At 50.1% G+C, this 14,378-nt stretch overlaps 1 protein-coding gene across 3 annotated transcripts in view; it reads right to left on the bottom strand.

Moving 5' to 3' along the window:
* LOC147109361 (E3 ubiquitin-protein ligase pellino homolog 2) overlaps positions 1–14,378 on the bottom strand; it is a 298,817-nt gene that overhangs the window by 177,325 nt on the left and 107,114 nt on the right. The window contains exons 1-2 of one of the 3 annotated variants that reach the window (XM_086003249.1): positions 11,403–11,524; positions 10,449–10,734 (exon numbers count right to left, since the gene is read on the bottom strand). In XM_086003249.1, coding sequence (XP_085859375.1) covers positions 10,449–10,525 — 77 coding nt within the window. In that variant the 5' untranslated portion in view covers positions 10,526–10,734; positions 11,403–11,524. Of the gene's footprint in view, positions 1–10,448; positions 11,015–11,402; positions 11,525–14,378 lie in introns of those variants that run through there. The other 2 variants (XM_086003247.1, XM_086003248.1) reach the window with 2 other exon arrangements.

Here is a 14,378-nt window from a genome sequence, read left to right as displayed (position 1 = left end):
GAGGATGGGGGAGAGAGAGAGATGGGATGCGAGAGATGGGGAGAGAGAGATGGGCGGAGGAGAGAGAGATGGGGGAGAGAGAGAGATGGGGAGAGAGAGAAGATGGGGGAGAGAGAGAGATGGGGGAGAGAGAGAGATGGGGGAGAGAGAGAGATGGGGGAGAGAGAGATGGGGGAAGAGAGATGGGGGACGAGAGAGAGATGGGGGAGAGAGAGATGGGGGAGAGAGAGAGACTGGGGGGAGAGAGAGATGGGGGAGAGAGAGATGGGGGGAGAGAGAGATGGGGAGAGAGAGAGATGGGGGAGAGAGGAGATGGGGGGGAAGAGAGAGATATGGAGCGGAGAGAGAGAGAGATGGGGGGGGAGAGAGCATGGGGAGAGAGAGATGGGGGAGAGAGAGAGATGGGGAGAGAGAGAGATGGGGGGAGAGAGAGAGATGGGGGAGAGAGAGAGATGGGGGAGAGAGATGGGGAGAGATGGGGAGAGAGAGAGATGGGGGAGAGAGAGAGATGGGGGGAGAGAGAGATGGGGAGAGAGAGAGATGGGGGGAGAGAGAGAGATGGGGGAGAGAGAGAGATGGGGGGAGAGAGAGAGATGGGGGAGAGAGAGAGATGGGGGAGAGAGAGAGATGGGGGGAGAGAGAGAGGGGGGAGAGAGAGAGATGGGGGAGAGAGAGAGAGATGGGGGGGAGAGAGAGATGGGGGAGAGAGAGAGAGATGGAGGGAGAGAGAGAGATGGGGGGAGAGAGAGAGATGGGGGAGAGAGAGAGATGGGGGAGAGAGAGATGAGAGAGATGGGGGGAGAGAGAGATGGGGGGAGAGAGAGAGATGGGGGGGAGAGAGAGAGAGAGAGATGGGGGGGAGAGAGAGATGGGGAGGATGAGAGAGAGATGGGGAGAGAGATGGGAGATGAGATGGGGGAGAGGAGATGGGGGGAGAGAGAGATGGGGGAGAGAGAGAGATGGGGGAGAGAGAGATGGGGGAGAGAGAGAGATGGGGGAGAGAGAGATGGGGGAGAGAGAGAGATGGGGGAGAGAGAGAGAGATGGGGGGAGAGAGAGATGGGGGAGAGAGAGAGATGGGGGGAGAGAGAGAGATGGGGGAGAGAGAGAGATGGGGGGAGAGAGAGAGATGGGGGAGAGAGAGAGAGATGGGGGGAGAGAGAGAGATGGGGGGAGAGAGAGAGATGGGGGGAGAGAGAGAGATGGGGGAGAGAGAGAGATGGGGGAGAGAGAGAGATGGGGGGAGAGAGAGATGGGGGGAGAGAGAGAGATGGGGGGAGAGAGAGAGAGATGGGGGAGAGAGAGAGATGGGGGGAGAGAGAGAGATGGGGGAGAGAGATGGAGAGAGAGATGGGGGAGAGAGGGAGATGGGGGGGGAGAGAGAGATGGGGGAGAGAGAGAGATGGGGGGAGAGAGAGATGGGGAGAGAGAGAGAGATGGGGGAGAGAGAGATGGGGGGAGAGAGAGATGGGGGAGAGAGAGATGAGAGAGAGAGATGGGGGGAGAGAGAGATGGGAGGAGAGAGAGAGATGGGGGGGAGAGAGAGATGGGGGAGAGAGAGAGATGGGGGAGAGAGAGAGATGGGGGAGAGAGAGAGATGGGGAGAGAGAGAGATGGGGGAGAGAGAGAGATGGGGGGAGAGAGAGAGATGGGGGGAGAGAGAGATGGGGGAGAGAGAGAGATGGAGGGGGAGAGAGAGAGATGGGGGAGAGATGAGAGAGATGGGGGAGAGGAGAGAGATGGGGGGAGAGAGAGAGATGGGGGGAGAGAGAGAGATGGGGGAGAGAGAGAGATGGGGGGAGAGAGAGAGATGGGGGGAGAGAGAGATGGGGGGAGAGAGAGAGATGGGGGGAGAGAGAGAGATGGGGGGAGAGAGAGAGATGGGGGGAGAGAGAGATGGGGGAGAGAGAGAGATGGGGGAGAGAGAGAGATGGGGGAGAGAGAGAGATGGGGGGAGAGAGAGATGGGGGGAGAGAGAGATGGGGGAGAGAGAGATGGGGGGAGAGAGAGATGGGGGGAGAGAGAGATGGGGGGAGAGAGAGATGGGGGGAGAGAGAGATGGGGGGAGAGAGAGATGGGGGGGAGAGAGAGATGGGGGAGAGAGAGAGATGGGGGAGAGAGAGAGATGGGGGAGAGAGAGAGATGGGGGGTGAGAGAGTGATGGGGGGAGAGAGAGAGATGGGGGGAGAGAGAGAGATGGGGGAGAGAGAGAGATGGGGGAGGAGAGAGATGGGGGAGAGAGAGATGGGTGTGAGAGAGAGTGGGGAGAGAGAGGGAGATGGGGGGGAGAGTGAGTTGGGGGGAGGAGAGAGAGATGGGGGAGAGAGTGAGAGATGGGGGAGAGAGAGAGAGATGGGGGAGAGAGAGATGGGGGGAGAGAGAGATGGGGGAGAGAGAGATGGGGGAGAGAGAGTGAGATGGGGGAGAGAGTGAGAGATGGGGGAGAGAGAGAGAGAGATGGTGGGAGTGAGAGGAGAGAGTTGGGGGGGAGTGGAGAGTGGGTGGTGAGAGAGTGATGGGGGGGAGAGAGTGATGGGGGAGTGAGTGTTGGGGGAGATGAGTGTGAGATGGGGGAGAGAGTGAGGATGGGGGGAGAGAGAGAGAGTGATGTGGGTGAGTGAGTGAGTGAGATGGGGGGTTGAGTGAGAGAGTTGGGGGGGAGTGTGTGTGAGATGGTGGGGGTGTTGTGTGAGTTGTTGGGGGGGAGAGAGAGAGAGATGGGGGGGAGAGAGAGAGATGGGGGAGAGAGAGAGAGAGGGGGATGGGGGAGAGAGAGAGAGATGGGGGAGAGAGAGATGGGGGAGAGAGAGATGGGGGAGAGAGAGATGGGGAAGAGAGAGATGGGGGAAGGAGAGTTGAGTGATGTGGGGTTGAGAGTGTTGGGGGAGAGTGTGATGGGGGAGAGAGAGATGGGGGGAGAGAGATGAGAGGGGGTGGGGGTGAGAGAGAGATGGGGGAGAGAGAGAGATGGGGGAGAGATGGGGAGAGAGAGAGATGGGGGAGAGAGAGAGATGGGGGGAGTGAGAGGATTGGGGGAGAGAGATGGGGGAGAGAGAGAGTTGGGGGGGGAGAGACATGGCGGGTGGGAGAGTTGGGGGGGGAGAGTTGGGGGTGGGTGGTTGTTGGGGGGGGTGAGTTGGGGGGGGAGAGTTGGGGGGGGAGAGTGGTGGGGGTGTGTTGGGGGGGTGAGAGTTGGGGGGGTGGTGTGGTTGGGGGGTGGAAGAGTTGGGGGGGGAGTGTTTGGGGGGTGGGAGAGTTGGGGGGGGAGGTTGGTGGGGGGAGAGTTGGGGGGGGGGAGAGTTGGGGGGGAGAGTTGGGGGGTGAGAGTTGGGTGGGGGAGAGTTGGGGGGTGAGAGTTGGGGGGGGGAGAGTTGGGGGGGGAGAGTTGGGGGGGGGGAGAGTTTGGGGGGGGGAGAGTTGGGGGGGGGGGGGGGAGAGAAAATCTGCCTGGTCAGGAGGTGAACGAGCCACACAGTTCAAACCAGACACTAACCCCGGGGAACCACAGCCACACGATACAACTGACAAACCCCAGCATAACTACCAGGGAGGAAGCCACACATAGTCCCCCTACCATTCCCAGCTCACCAAGAGAAGAGCAGCATAGCCAGGAAGTGAGTGAGCCCTCCAGGGCCGACCAGCCTAGCCAGGAAGTGAGTGAGCCTTCCAGGGGCCGACCAGACACATACCCCGGGATCACACAGCCAGATACAACCAAAAGATAAATTTAATCAATTAGAGATAGAGATGGTTAAACTTAGAGAGGACTTCCTCAAAATGAATGATGATCAAAATCAGGAGAGGGAGAGACACAAGAGAGAGCTGAAGCTACTTGAGAACCAGGTGAATCTACTTAGGAATCAGGTGAAAGAGCTGCAGGAAAAAGAAGAGAGCCATAGAGGAGAGATAACACCATTAGACCAGCAACCAGAGGCTAGAGATAAGACAAGACAGAGCCGGACGGAACGGCTGCACTCCCACACGGAACAAAAGCAACAGACACACAATACAAGGGGTGCCACACAGACGACCAGCATACTGATTCGCAATCTTCCCCCACCACCGTGGAACCACAAGCGGGCCGCTCACAAGAGGTACGCACACACCAGACACCCCAGCCCAGCACACACACTATGAGTCCAAGCGAAAGCCACCAGACAGTAAACACAAACAAGGCTGACGTCGTAATACTCATAGACTCAAATGGGAAATTTCTATGGGAGAAAAAGCTATTCCCTAGAAGTAAAGTAGAAAAGATCTGGTGCCCAACAACAAACAGAGCCATGGGATGGCTGACCAAAGCCAGATTAGGCTCCCCCCAACACATAATAATACACACGGGCACAAATGACCTAAAGACCCAACAGAAAGAAGTAGCAACATCGCTCAGAGCAATGATTAGGAAAGCAAGCAGTACATTTCCAAACACTAGAATCACTGTTTCCACAATATTGCCGAGAACAGACTTCAACAACAACACAATTCATGAGATAAATGTCAGCATAGCAAGAGACTGCGAATCAAACCACAACGTACACCTGGCCCAACACCCCACCCTCGATGAGGAATGTCTTTACGACCACGTCCACATCCAAAGGCAAAGAATATCGATCTTGCTAAAGCCCTGAAGGACGTCGCTTTTAACCGGGTCCATACCCAGACTCCAAGAGACCCCCCCCCCGACCACCAGAGATCAGCGGGGGTACATATCAGGAACACTACAAGGACCACCAACACACCAACCGAGACCAGAGAGGATCCCCATGCAAAACAACAATATCAGACCTGCGCCACTCTTGTCCCACAGGGGAATAGGACTGCTCCCAGCCAGACAGAGGGAGAGATGCACAGGACGTACGCAATACCTCAGACAGAAACAATCCATTAAGAGACAATAAGCAGATGTGCAGCAGCATCTACTTCCGCCTTATGGATCAAGGACTAATTAATAGAAAGAACTGTAACCAAATGGTATTAACTTTTGTAGACAACTGATGTGATCTTTTTTTTTCCCCACACTTAGACACGACAAACACGTACCACTCTTTAACCTATCATAGTAAAAGATCAAACTTAACATGAAATCCTTATATATTTCGACCTGGAATATCCAAGGTCTACGCTCTTCACTGCGAGAAGTGAAAAGTAGGACCCCAGAGTTCATAGATGAAACTAAAGACCTAGATATTATCATTTTACAGGAAACTTGGTATAAGGAAAGGACACACTGGCTGTCCCCAAGGGTACACAGAGCTGGTGGTCCCCTCCAATAAATTACCAAGTGTAACCCAAGGCAGAGACTCCGGAGGCATACTGATCTGGTTTAAAACAGAACTTAAGAATTACATCAAATTATAAAAAAAGGGCGAAAACCATATGTGGCTCAAACTTGAGAGGGAGATTATCTCAAACACCCAAGATGTTTACATTTGCGCACTTTATATCCCTCCAATCGATTCCCCGTACTTTAAAGAGGACACCTTCTCCAACATGGAGGGGGAAATTATCCAATACCAGGCCCAGGGGAACGTGTTGATCTGTGGGGACCTCAATTCAAGAACGGGGCGAAGAACCAGACTTCACCAATAATCAGGGAAACAATTACGTTTTCGGGAATAACCACTTTGACATCCCTTCCCTTCCATACAGGCATAACTGCGACAAGCAGTCAAATACCAACGGAAAACAGCTACTACAGCTCTGTCGAAACCTGGGTCTGTACATTGTCAATGGTAGGTTCATAGGAGACCTCCTAGGAAGATCGACCTATTGCTCACCTCTTGGCTGCAGCACAGTAGACTATATGATTACAGACTTGGACCCCATCCTCTTTCAGAGCATTCACAGTCAAACCACAAACAACACTGTCAGATCACAGTCAAATTACTATGTTCCTCAAAAAGACAGAAACAAACAACATAGAAACACAACCCAGTAAACTGTACAACACCAAAAAATCGTACAGAATGGCCAAAAACGACACGGAAAAAATACCAGAAAACAATTAGCAATGCATCAACTCAAGCTCTCTTAGACACCTTTCTGGATAACATATACACTCACAATAAAGAAGGCGTAAACCGGGCAGTTAGTAAACTAAACAATATTTTTGATAATTTGGCAACAAATGCAAACTTGAAAGCTCGCAAGAACAAACCCAAAACAAAAAACTATGAAAAATGGTTTGACACAGATTGCCATAACATGAGGAAAAAACTTAGAAAAATATCAAACCAAAAACACAGACATCCAGAAAACGAGGAACTACGCCTTACTTATTGTCAGACACTAACACAATACAGAAACACACTCAGAACCAAAAAAGAGCAATATATTAAGAATACACTCAGCTCCATGGAGGAATCCATTGATTCCAATTGTTTCTGGGAAAACTTGAAAACACTACACAAAAAACAACACGACGATTTGGCCATTCAAAATGGGGACACATGGGTAAACCACTTTGAAAAATTATACCAGAAAAACACACTAAGACCAGAGCAACACCAAATATGCAAAAAACTGGAAAAGCTAGAAATGGCCAATAAAAGATAACCAAAACCCGCTGGACGCCATAATAACAGAAAAAGAACTTCTTGAAAAAACTCAAGGACCTGCGACCAGGAAAAGCCTGCGGGACAGATGGCATACTAAACGAGATGATTAAACACACAGACAACAAAATGAAACTGGCTATCCTAAAACTCTTCAACTTGGTTCTGAGTGTCGGTTATTACCCTGATATCTGGAACAAAGGACTCATAACGCCCATATACAAAAGTGGGGACAAAATCGACCCAAACAACTATCGAGGCATCTGTGTAAACAGTAACCTGGGGAAGGTATTCTGTAGCATCATAAACAAAAGACTTATAAACTTCCTTGAGGAGCACAATGTCTTGAGTAAAAGCCAAATTGGATTCCTGCCAAACTATAGAACAATCCGATCATATCTTCACCCCTACAGACCCTAATTGACAAACACGTTCACCATAACAAAAGCAAAATCTACGCATGCTTTGTAGATTTCCAGAAGGCTTTCGACTCCATCTGGCATGACGGTTTATTCCTGAAACTTATCGAAAGCGGGGTAGGAGGGAAAACATATGATGTAATTAAATCAATGTATACAAACAACAAATGTGCAGTTAAAATTGGAGACAAACAAACAAAATACTTCCCACAGGGGCGGGGGGGTGACGCAGGGCTCGCCAATCTCACCGACACTCTTTAATATTTACATAAATGGATTGGCAAAACTACTTGAACAAGCTACAGCACCCGGCCTCACCCTATATGAATCCAAGGTTAAATTCCTCCTCTATGCAGACGACCTGGTTCTGCTGTCACCTACTAAAGAGGGGCTACAGCAAAACCTGGACCTGCTGGAGTCGTACTGCCAGACTTGGGCCCTGACAATAAATCCCCAAAAAACCAAAGTCCTTGTGTTCCAGCAAAGATCCAAACATCAGGGACCCAAAATAAATTTCACAGTAGGAACAACCAAAATTGAACAAACCACTAACTACACATACTTGGGCTTAAAAATCAGTTCTACGGGAAACTTCAAACTGGCTGTGAATGAACTGAAAGAGAAAGCAAGAAGGGCTTTCTATGCCATCAAAAAATCAATCCAAATAGAAATCCCAATTAGCATTTGGCTCAAAATTTTCAAATCAGTAATTGAACCAATTGCACTCTATGGCAGTGAGGTATGGGGACCGCTAACTCAACAAGAATTTGCAAAATGGGACAAACACCCAATTGAGATCCTACATGCAGAATTCTGTAAAAGTATCCTCCGGACTCAAAGGAAAACAGTAAACAATGCATGCAGGGCGGAACTAGGCCAATATCCATTAATAATCACTATCCAAAAAAGAGCCACCAAATTTTGGAATCACCTACAAATGAGCAATCCCCAATGCTATCACTACGACGCCCTGAAATGCCAAGAGCTGACCATAAAGAAGAATACCCTCAGTCAACTAGTCCTGGGACTCAGTGAAGTAACTACTAACAATACTAACAATAACCAGCCCCAGGACAGTGACAGGGTAACACAAAGAATTCGACCCAACACAATCGTCGCTAAGCAAAAGGAAAAATATCTGACATATTGGGCAGAAACAACAAAAACCCAAAGCAAACTCAATTGCTACTTGGCCCTAAACAGACAATACAACATAGCTGATTACCTGACCATGGTAAAAGGATAACAAACTGAGAAGAACCTTGACAAGGTACAGACTTAGCGAACATAGCCTAGCGATCGAAAAAGGCAGACACAGGCAGACCAGGCTGCCAAGAGAGGACAGGATATGCTCTCACTGCAGTCAGGGAGTGGTGGAGACAGAGATGCACTTCCTCACAGCTTGTGGAAAATATCAGGGCATCAGGGAGAATTTCTACCAAAAATTCTCACAAATATGCCCTGATTTCAGAAATCTGAATGACAACCAAAAACTCCCATTCCTACTGGGAGAGGAGAGAAGCTGTATAACACTGGCGGCACACTATGTTACAGCTTGCCATGGAACAGAGGGACAACCAGTAAACTAAGAAAAGAATATATATAAACAATGCGAATGTATATTTATACACTCAGGGATATACCTGTTTATACACTGTATGAATAGAACTGCGTTTATGTGCTAAACCATAAATGTATTTTGATGCTTTGGCAACATAAGATGTAACTTATCATGCCAATAAAGCGATTTTGAATTGTGAATTGTGAATTGTGAGTTGGGGGGGGAGAGTTGCGGGGGGGAGAGTTGGGGGGGGGAGAGTTGGGGGGGGGAGAGTTGGGGGGGGAGAGAGTTGGGGGGGGGAGAGAGTTGGGGGGGGAGAGAGTTGGGGGGGGGGAGAGAGTTGGGGGGGGGGAGAGAGTTGGGGGGGGGAGAGAGAGTTGGGGGGGGAGAGAGTTGGGGGGGGAGAGAGTTGGGGGGGGAGAGAGTTGGGGGGGAGAGAGTTGGGGGGGAGAGAGTTGGGGGGGAGAGAGTTGGGGGGGAGAGAGTTGGGGGGGAGAGAGTTGGGGGGAGAGAGTTGGGGGGGGGAGAGAGTTGGGGGGGGAGAGAGTTGGGGGGGAGAGAGTTGGGGGGGGAGAGAGTTGGGGGGGAGAGAGTTGGGGGGGGAGAGAGTTGGGGGGGGAGAGAGGTTGGGGGGGGGAGAGAGTTGGGGGGGGGAAGAGTTGGGGGGGAAGAGTTGGGGGGGAAGAGTTGGGGGGGAAGAGTTGGGGGGGGAAGAGTTGGGGGGCGAAGAGTTGGGGGGGGAAGAGTTGGGGGGGGAAGAGTTGGGGGGGGAAGAGTTTGGGGGGGAAGAGTTGGGGGGGGGAAGAGTTGGGGGGAAGAGTTGGGGGAAGAGTTGGGGGGGGAAGAGTTGGGGGGGGAAGAGTTGGGGGGGGGAAGAGTTGGGGGGGAAGAGTTGGGGGGGAAGAGTTGGGGGGGAAGAGTAGGGGGAAGAGTAGGGGGGGAAGAGTTGGGGGGGAAGAGTTGGGGGGGGGAAGAGTTGGGGGGGGAAGAGTTGGGGGGGGAAGAGTTGGGGGGGGGGAAGAGTTGGGGGGGGGGGGGAAGAGTTGGGGGGGGGAAGAGTTGGGGGGGGGGAAGAGTTGGGGGGGGGAAGAGTTGGGGGGGGGGGAAGAGTTGGGGGGGGGGTTGGAGGGGGGGGATGGGGAAGGGAAGAGCGGGGCCAGTAGGGAGAAACTTACTCACGCAAAACAAGAAAAAATTCACACTGAAATAAAGCAGAGACAGCATCACAGAAAGAGCCAAGCTGCACACATTTTAAAAATGGGAGCACTTGCAGAGACACGGAGAGGGACAGCATCATAGTGTACCTGCACAAATTACAAAAAGAATGGGATCAGTTGCAGAGACAGAGAGGGGAAGAGAGAGGGGTCAGTGATTCGGAGAGTGGGGCTCTCACGCAGAGTTGTGGGGGTTGAGAGAAGTGGGCACACGAATGGAGAGTTCTTGCTAAGTGAAAGAGGGCACTTGCAGAGAGAGGGAGAGAACACAGACCGACAGAAAAAAAGAACTCACACAGACAGAAATAGAAAATTAAAGAGAACTAGAGAGGGCACTTGAGGAAGAGGGCACACACGCAAAGGGAGGAAAAGAGCACTCATACAGGCAGACAGCAAGGGCACACAGTGGGCAGAGAAGCATGGGCAGAGATTGCGGAGAGAGCACTTTCATGGAGTGTGAGAGGCACACACGCACATAAAATGGGGAACGGGGGGGTTACACGCAGAGAGAGTAAGAAGACACCTGCAGTCAAAGAGGAGCAAGAATATCCACATTCACAAAGGCAGATGGGCGCAGAGAGGGAGCAAGGGCGGCGCAGACAGACGGGCAGACGCAGAGACAGAGCAAGAGACATCTGCACAGCAGAGAGTCGGGAACACTGCCTTCCGCTGAAGCCACGCTCCTGATTGCCCTCACTCACCCCAGGACGATGAGTTCTCCGTACTTCACGGGATCCTTGGTGGGCGCGCTGTGATCTTCTTGACTTGATGAAAACATGAGTAGCGCTCGATTTCCGTCTCCTTGCCGACGTTCACCGTTCAGCACTGGTTGACTGTATCCACAAGCAGACCATGAGTTTCGCCGTTGTATTTGTATTGCTTTGGTTCTGGAGGGTTTGTATTTCTCGCTCTGTTCCTTCTCTCCTCTTATGTCTCCTCCGGGTTCCGATCTACAGAGCCCGTCACCGCCGACTGGCCGAGTGTTTCCTGCATCGAGCAAGAAGTGAGAAAAAAAAACCGTCAACAATCAGATTAGTCAGCTGGCGGGGAGGGGGAGGGGTGAGGGAGGAGTCTACCAACAACTGCACTCCCGGGAGGGCAACCCCCGCGGCCACTAGCACAACACAAAGACCTTTCACATCACCACTCAGCTCAATTACATGCACGTAACGTTCAATGCCACAGTATCTTGAGATTTTACATCAGAAATGTACTGTTTTGGAGATGTAAAATTTGAAAAGGTCATCCGATGTGTCAATCGCTCCCACTCTCCCCCACCCCACCCCACCACTTTTTCTTTGCCGGGCTCCCAGTCTGAGGCTGTTATGTAAACAAGAGCAGACGGAGTCGCTGCGTGAAGCGCGAGCGCCTGGGACGGGGCCGGGATTGGAGCGCGAGCGGCGGAACGAGACAATTAGAATAACGGACAGCAGTCAGTGCCCGAGTGCTAATGCGGTGAGCGAGAGCTCGGCATCGCACCCGCCCCCCGGGTCATTCGCAAGAGCCTGCCGAAGGGCGCGGCTGCAGCTGGCCACTCCAGCCGTTCCGAGCCGCAGAGAAAGGCTCCTTTTCAAAGCAGCCCCTGCTAAAACTCGCTTGTGCCCGACTGCCGTGGCAGATGTCGGCGCCCTGCCCTACCCTACCCTGCCACTTACTGTCGCCTGCTGCTGATGGTCAAAGGAAGCATAGATTTATCCGTTAACGGAAAAGCTCGAGGGCTCTCCTATCTCTACTCTATTGAACCTCGGTCCCGGAGCCATGCTGGCACTGCCAGATCCAGCGAAAACAATGACTTCGCTGTTTCGAAGTGTCTCTCCCCCTTCCTCCCACAAAAAGGCACGTCAGTAACGCCACAGAAAGCACAATGTAACAGCTGTGGTACATGAAACTCTATTCATAATTATTTAACTTTTATATTGGGGTGATTTGGCACTTGTTAAACACATCCCTCATACACAATACCGATTAATAGGTTTAGTATGATTATGTAAGTGATATGGTAACAGTCCATATTAAAAAGTGTAATGGAATTATCTTTACAAACGGAATTGCAAAAATGCATTTTAAACTACATTCAAAAATGGGAACGATTAAATAAACGCTATTAATGTTCTATAATGTACACATTTTGTATTCTAAGTGAAAGCTTAAAGTTCAGCTGTTGCCAAACCACAAGAAATATGTCAGTCATATGAGCCTGACACTGCAACTGTAAATCTACTACCCATCAAGTATATTAAATGGTCTTTTTAATGTAAAGAATTTTGTGGGTGAATTGCAGCCATTTGTGCAACGATATAAGTATTAAAACACTAAATATATGATCTAACATATTCCACCAAATCTAGACATTTCATTTTTTTAATTTGAGAAACCAATGTTGAAAAGTGTAAAAGGAAAGACGAGATAAATTAGGAAGTAGTGATTAAGTGACATCGAGCTAGGTTTTAAAGGCAGTAGGAGGAAGGAAAGACTAAGTGAAGAAAGGAGTCCCAAAGTTTCTAGCCTAAGTTTTCTTTTATGGCATGATTATTGCGAAATGGCTATTGGTGAGTTTTAGACAGACTTGAAGGGGTCGTTCGGCCCGATCGCCTGCCTCTTTTCCACGGCCATGTTCGCGCCCGGGTGGCCCTGGAGATGGAGCACGCGGTGTCCGCCGGCACGCTTGAGTACTTCCGCGACCGGTGGGCGCCGCGGGGACTGGAGTGCGTTATCAACCCAGACAACCAAATTGTAATTTGATTTGTTAATTTTATTTAAAGTTTTATTAATTTACAGTCAATTTTTTGTTTTTTTGTCCAATCAAAAGAGTAGACAGATTTGAAAAGAGTGGACTGTTTGTACCCAAATTCCTGGGTTAGCGCAGGGCGTGGTCTAAGAGAAAACAGGCAAAAAGGAAAGGAAATCGAAGGTGCAGAATCTACAGGCAAAGGACGAAGCAGCCCAGCACCCAACCCACTGTTTCATGGTTGTTGAAGTGGAGGTGGTGTTGCTGCGCGAGGAGGGTGTACCTCTGCCATTGCATAGTAACATCCCCATAGTTCAACCTGAGAAGGTACAAGGAGGCACAGCTGACTGTTATTTTCACTGCATGTGACAGTGCTATGCTGCATGCTAGCTGCAAGTATATTTGCAGCAGATGGCACACCTCCTGAATCTGCCACTTTCCTGATCCATGTTTCCCAAGATCATTGCCAGGTAGACGTGCCAAGGCCTGAAGAATGGTGACAACTTGGCAGATGCCATCAATCAGGAAACATTGGCTCTTGATTGTCTTGCCATGCATTCTTTCATATCAATGCCATTGAAAGATTAACATGTTGTAATTGGGGTGATTCCAAGGAATATCTTTCTGTGATAAAGTAGAACATTGAAGTGTCACTCTAGTAGAGCAAGGGATAGTCTTATAATCTTGTGATGAAGGTATAATGTTTGGGTACGTAGAAGCAGTCCATTGGTGCATCTGACCTGGGACTGCTGAATGCTGTACCTAGCTACAAAGAGGAATGGGCACATCTGCTTAACTTATGACCATTTTTGCAGAAAACTTAAGAAATATCACATAAAAAGTGGGACTGAGAAAAGCAATTATCTATGAAGCTGGGGTCATTTCAGTCTTGCACGTCATTTCCTGCAGTTCTAGCGTGTACAACGTCACATTAATTACACTCATTTTGAAATAGGTATCCAAGATTGCTAGGTGACGGGATATAATATAAAGGTAAGTGTATGTTGTTGAGATACCGCGGCAAACGTGGGAGTCGAGACCAGAGTTGGTGAAACACAACTGCTTTAATCTACATCATGGCAAAGAGAGAGCTTGAAAAGCCCGTGCAACCACTTAAATACTCCCCAGACAGGAAGTGCTCCCGGCAGCCTGTCCCTGTGGGAAACAAGTTGCCGGAGGAAAGGGCCCCCGGCTGGGGGCGGCTGCTGCCGGCAGTGCGCCTGCGTAAACTGTCCGTGCCGCCGTGAGCGGATTATGTCCAATGGTGGCGTGTCGCCACAATGTCAGCATTTCTTCACCAATTTTGTTTTTTAATGTTGGCACTTAGGTTCCCACAAGCTTTTGTGCAATATATACAAATTACTTACCCCTTGTACCATTTCCTACATTACAACAGTAACTACACTTCAAAAGTACTTCATTGGCTAGAAAGCACTTTGTGACGTCCTGAGATCATGAAGGCGCTATAACAATGGAAGATTTTCTTTCTACCATGAGTGGCAACAGTAATTTTCCCAATCAGAATCCTCTTATCGGACATGTCTGGAAAAGGAGGACCTATGGAGGGATGCCAGGCAGGTCAGGTTACACAAGAGATCTGCCCACCTGCCTGTAGCCACACACTCATCTGCAGAGATAAAATATTCCTTAGGGGTTCTACTGGTCTCCCACTATAACTCCAGCAGGCAACTGGTAGAACCTCTGTTTCAGAGAAAACCACCATTTTCAGCTGTTTATGCATATAGCTATCTGTCTGCTGGGAGATGGACTAAGACTAAATAAATTTAATTTGACTTGTGACCTTTAACAATCTTTAGAATCATGCTACCTCTCTAAGCTGGATTTCAACTAAACTCTGGGGTGAAAGGTAAGCATGTTAACTCTGTATTCTAATCAGTTCATC

Source organism: Somniosus microcephalus, chromosome 12 (genome assembly GCF_052327205.1).
Source record: "Somniosus microcephalus isolate GS21.2 chromosome 12, FLI_Smic_1.0, whole genome shotgun sequence".
Taxonomy (NCBI): Eukaryota; Metazoa; Chordata; class Chondrichthyes; order Squaliformes; family Somniosidae; genus Somniosus; species Somniosus microcephalus.
This window is presented reverse-complemented; position numbering and strand designations above follow the sequence as displayed.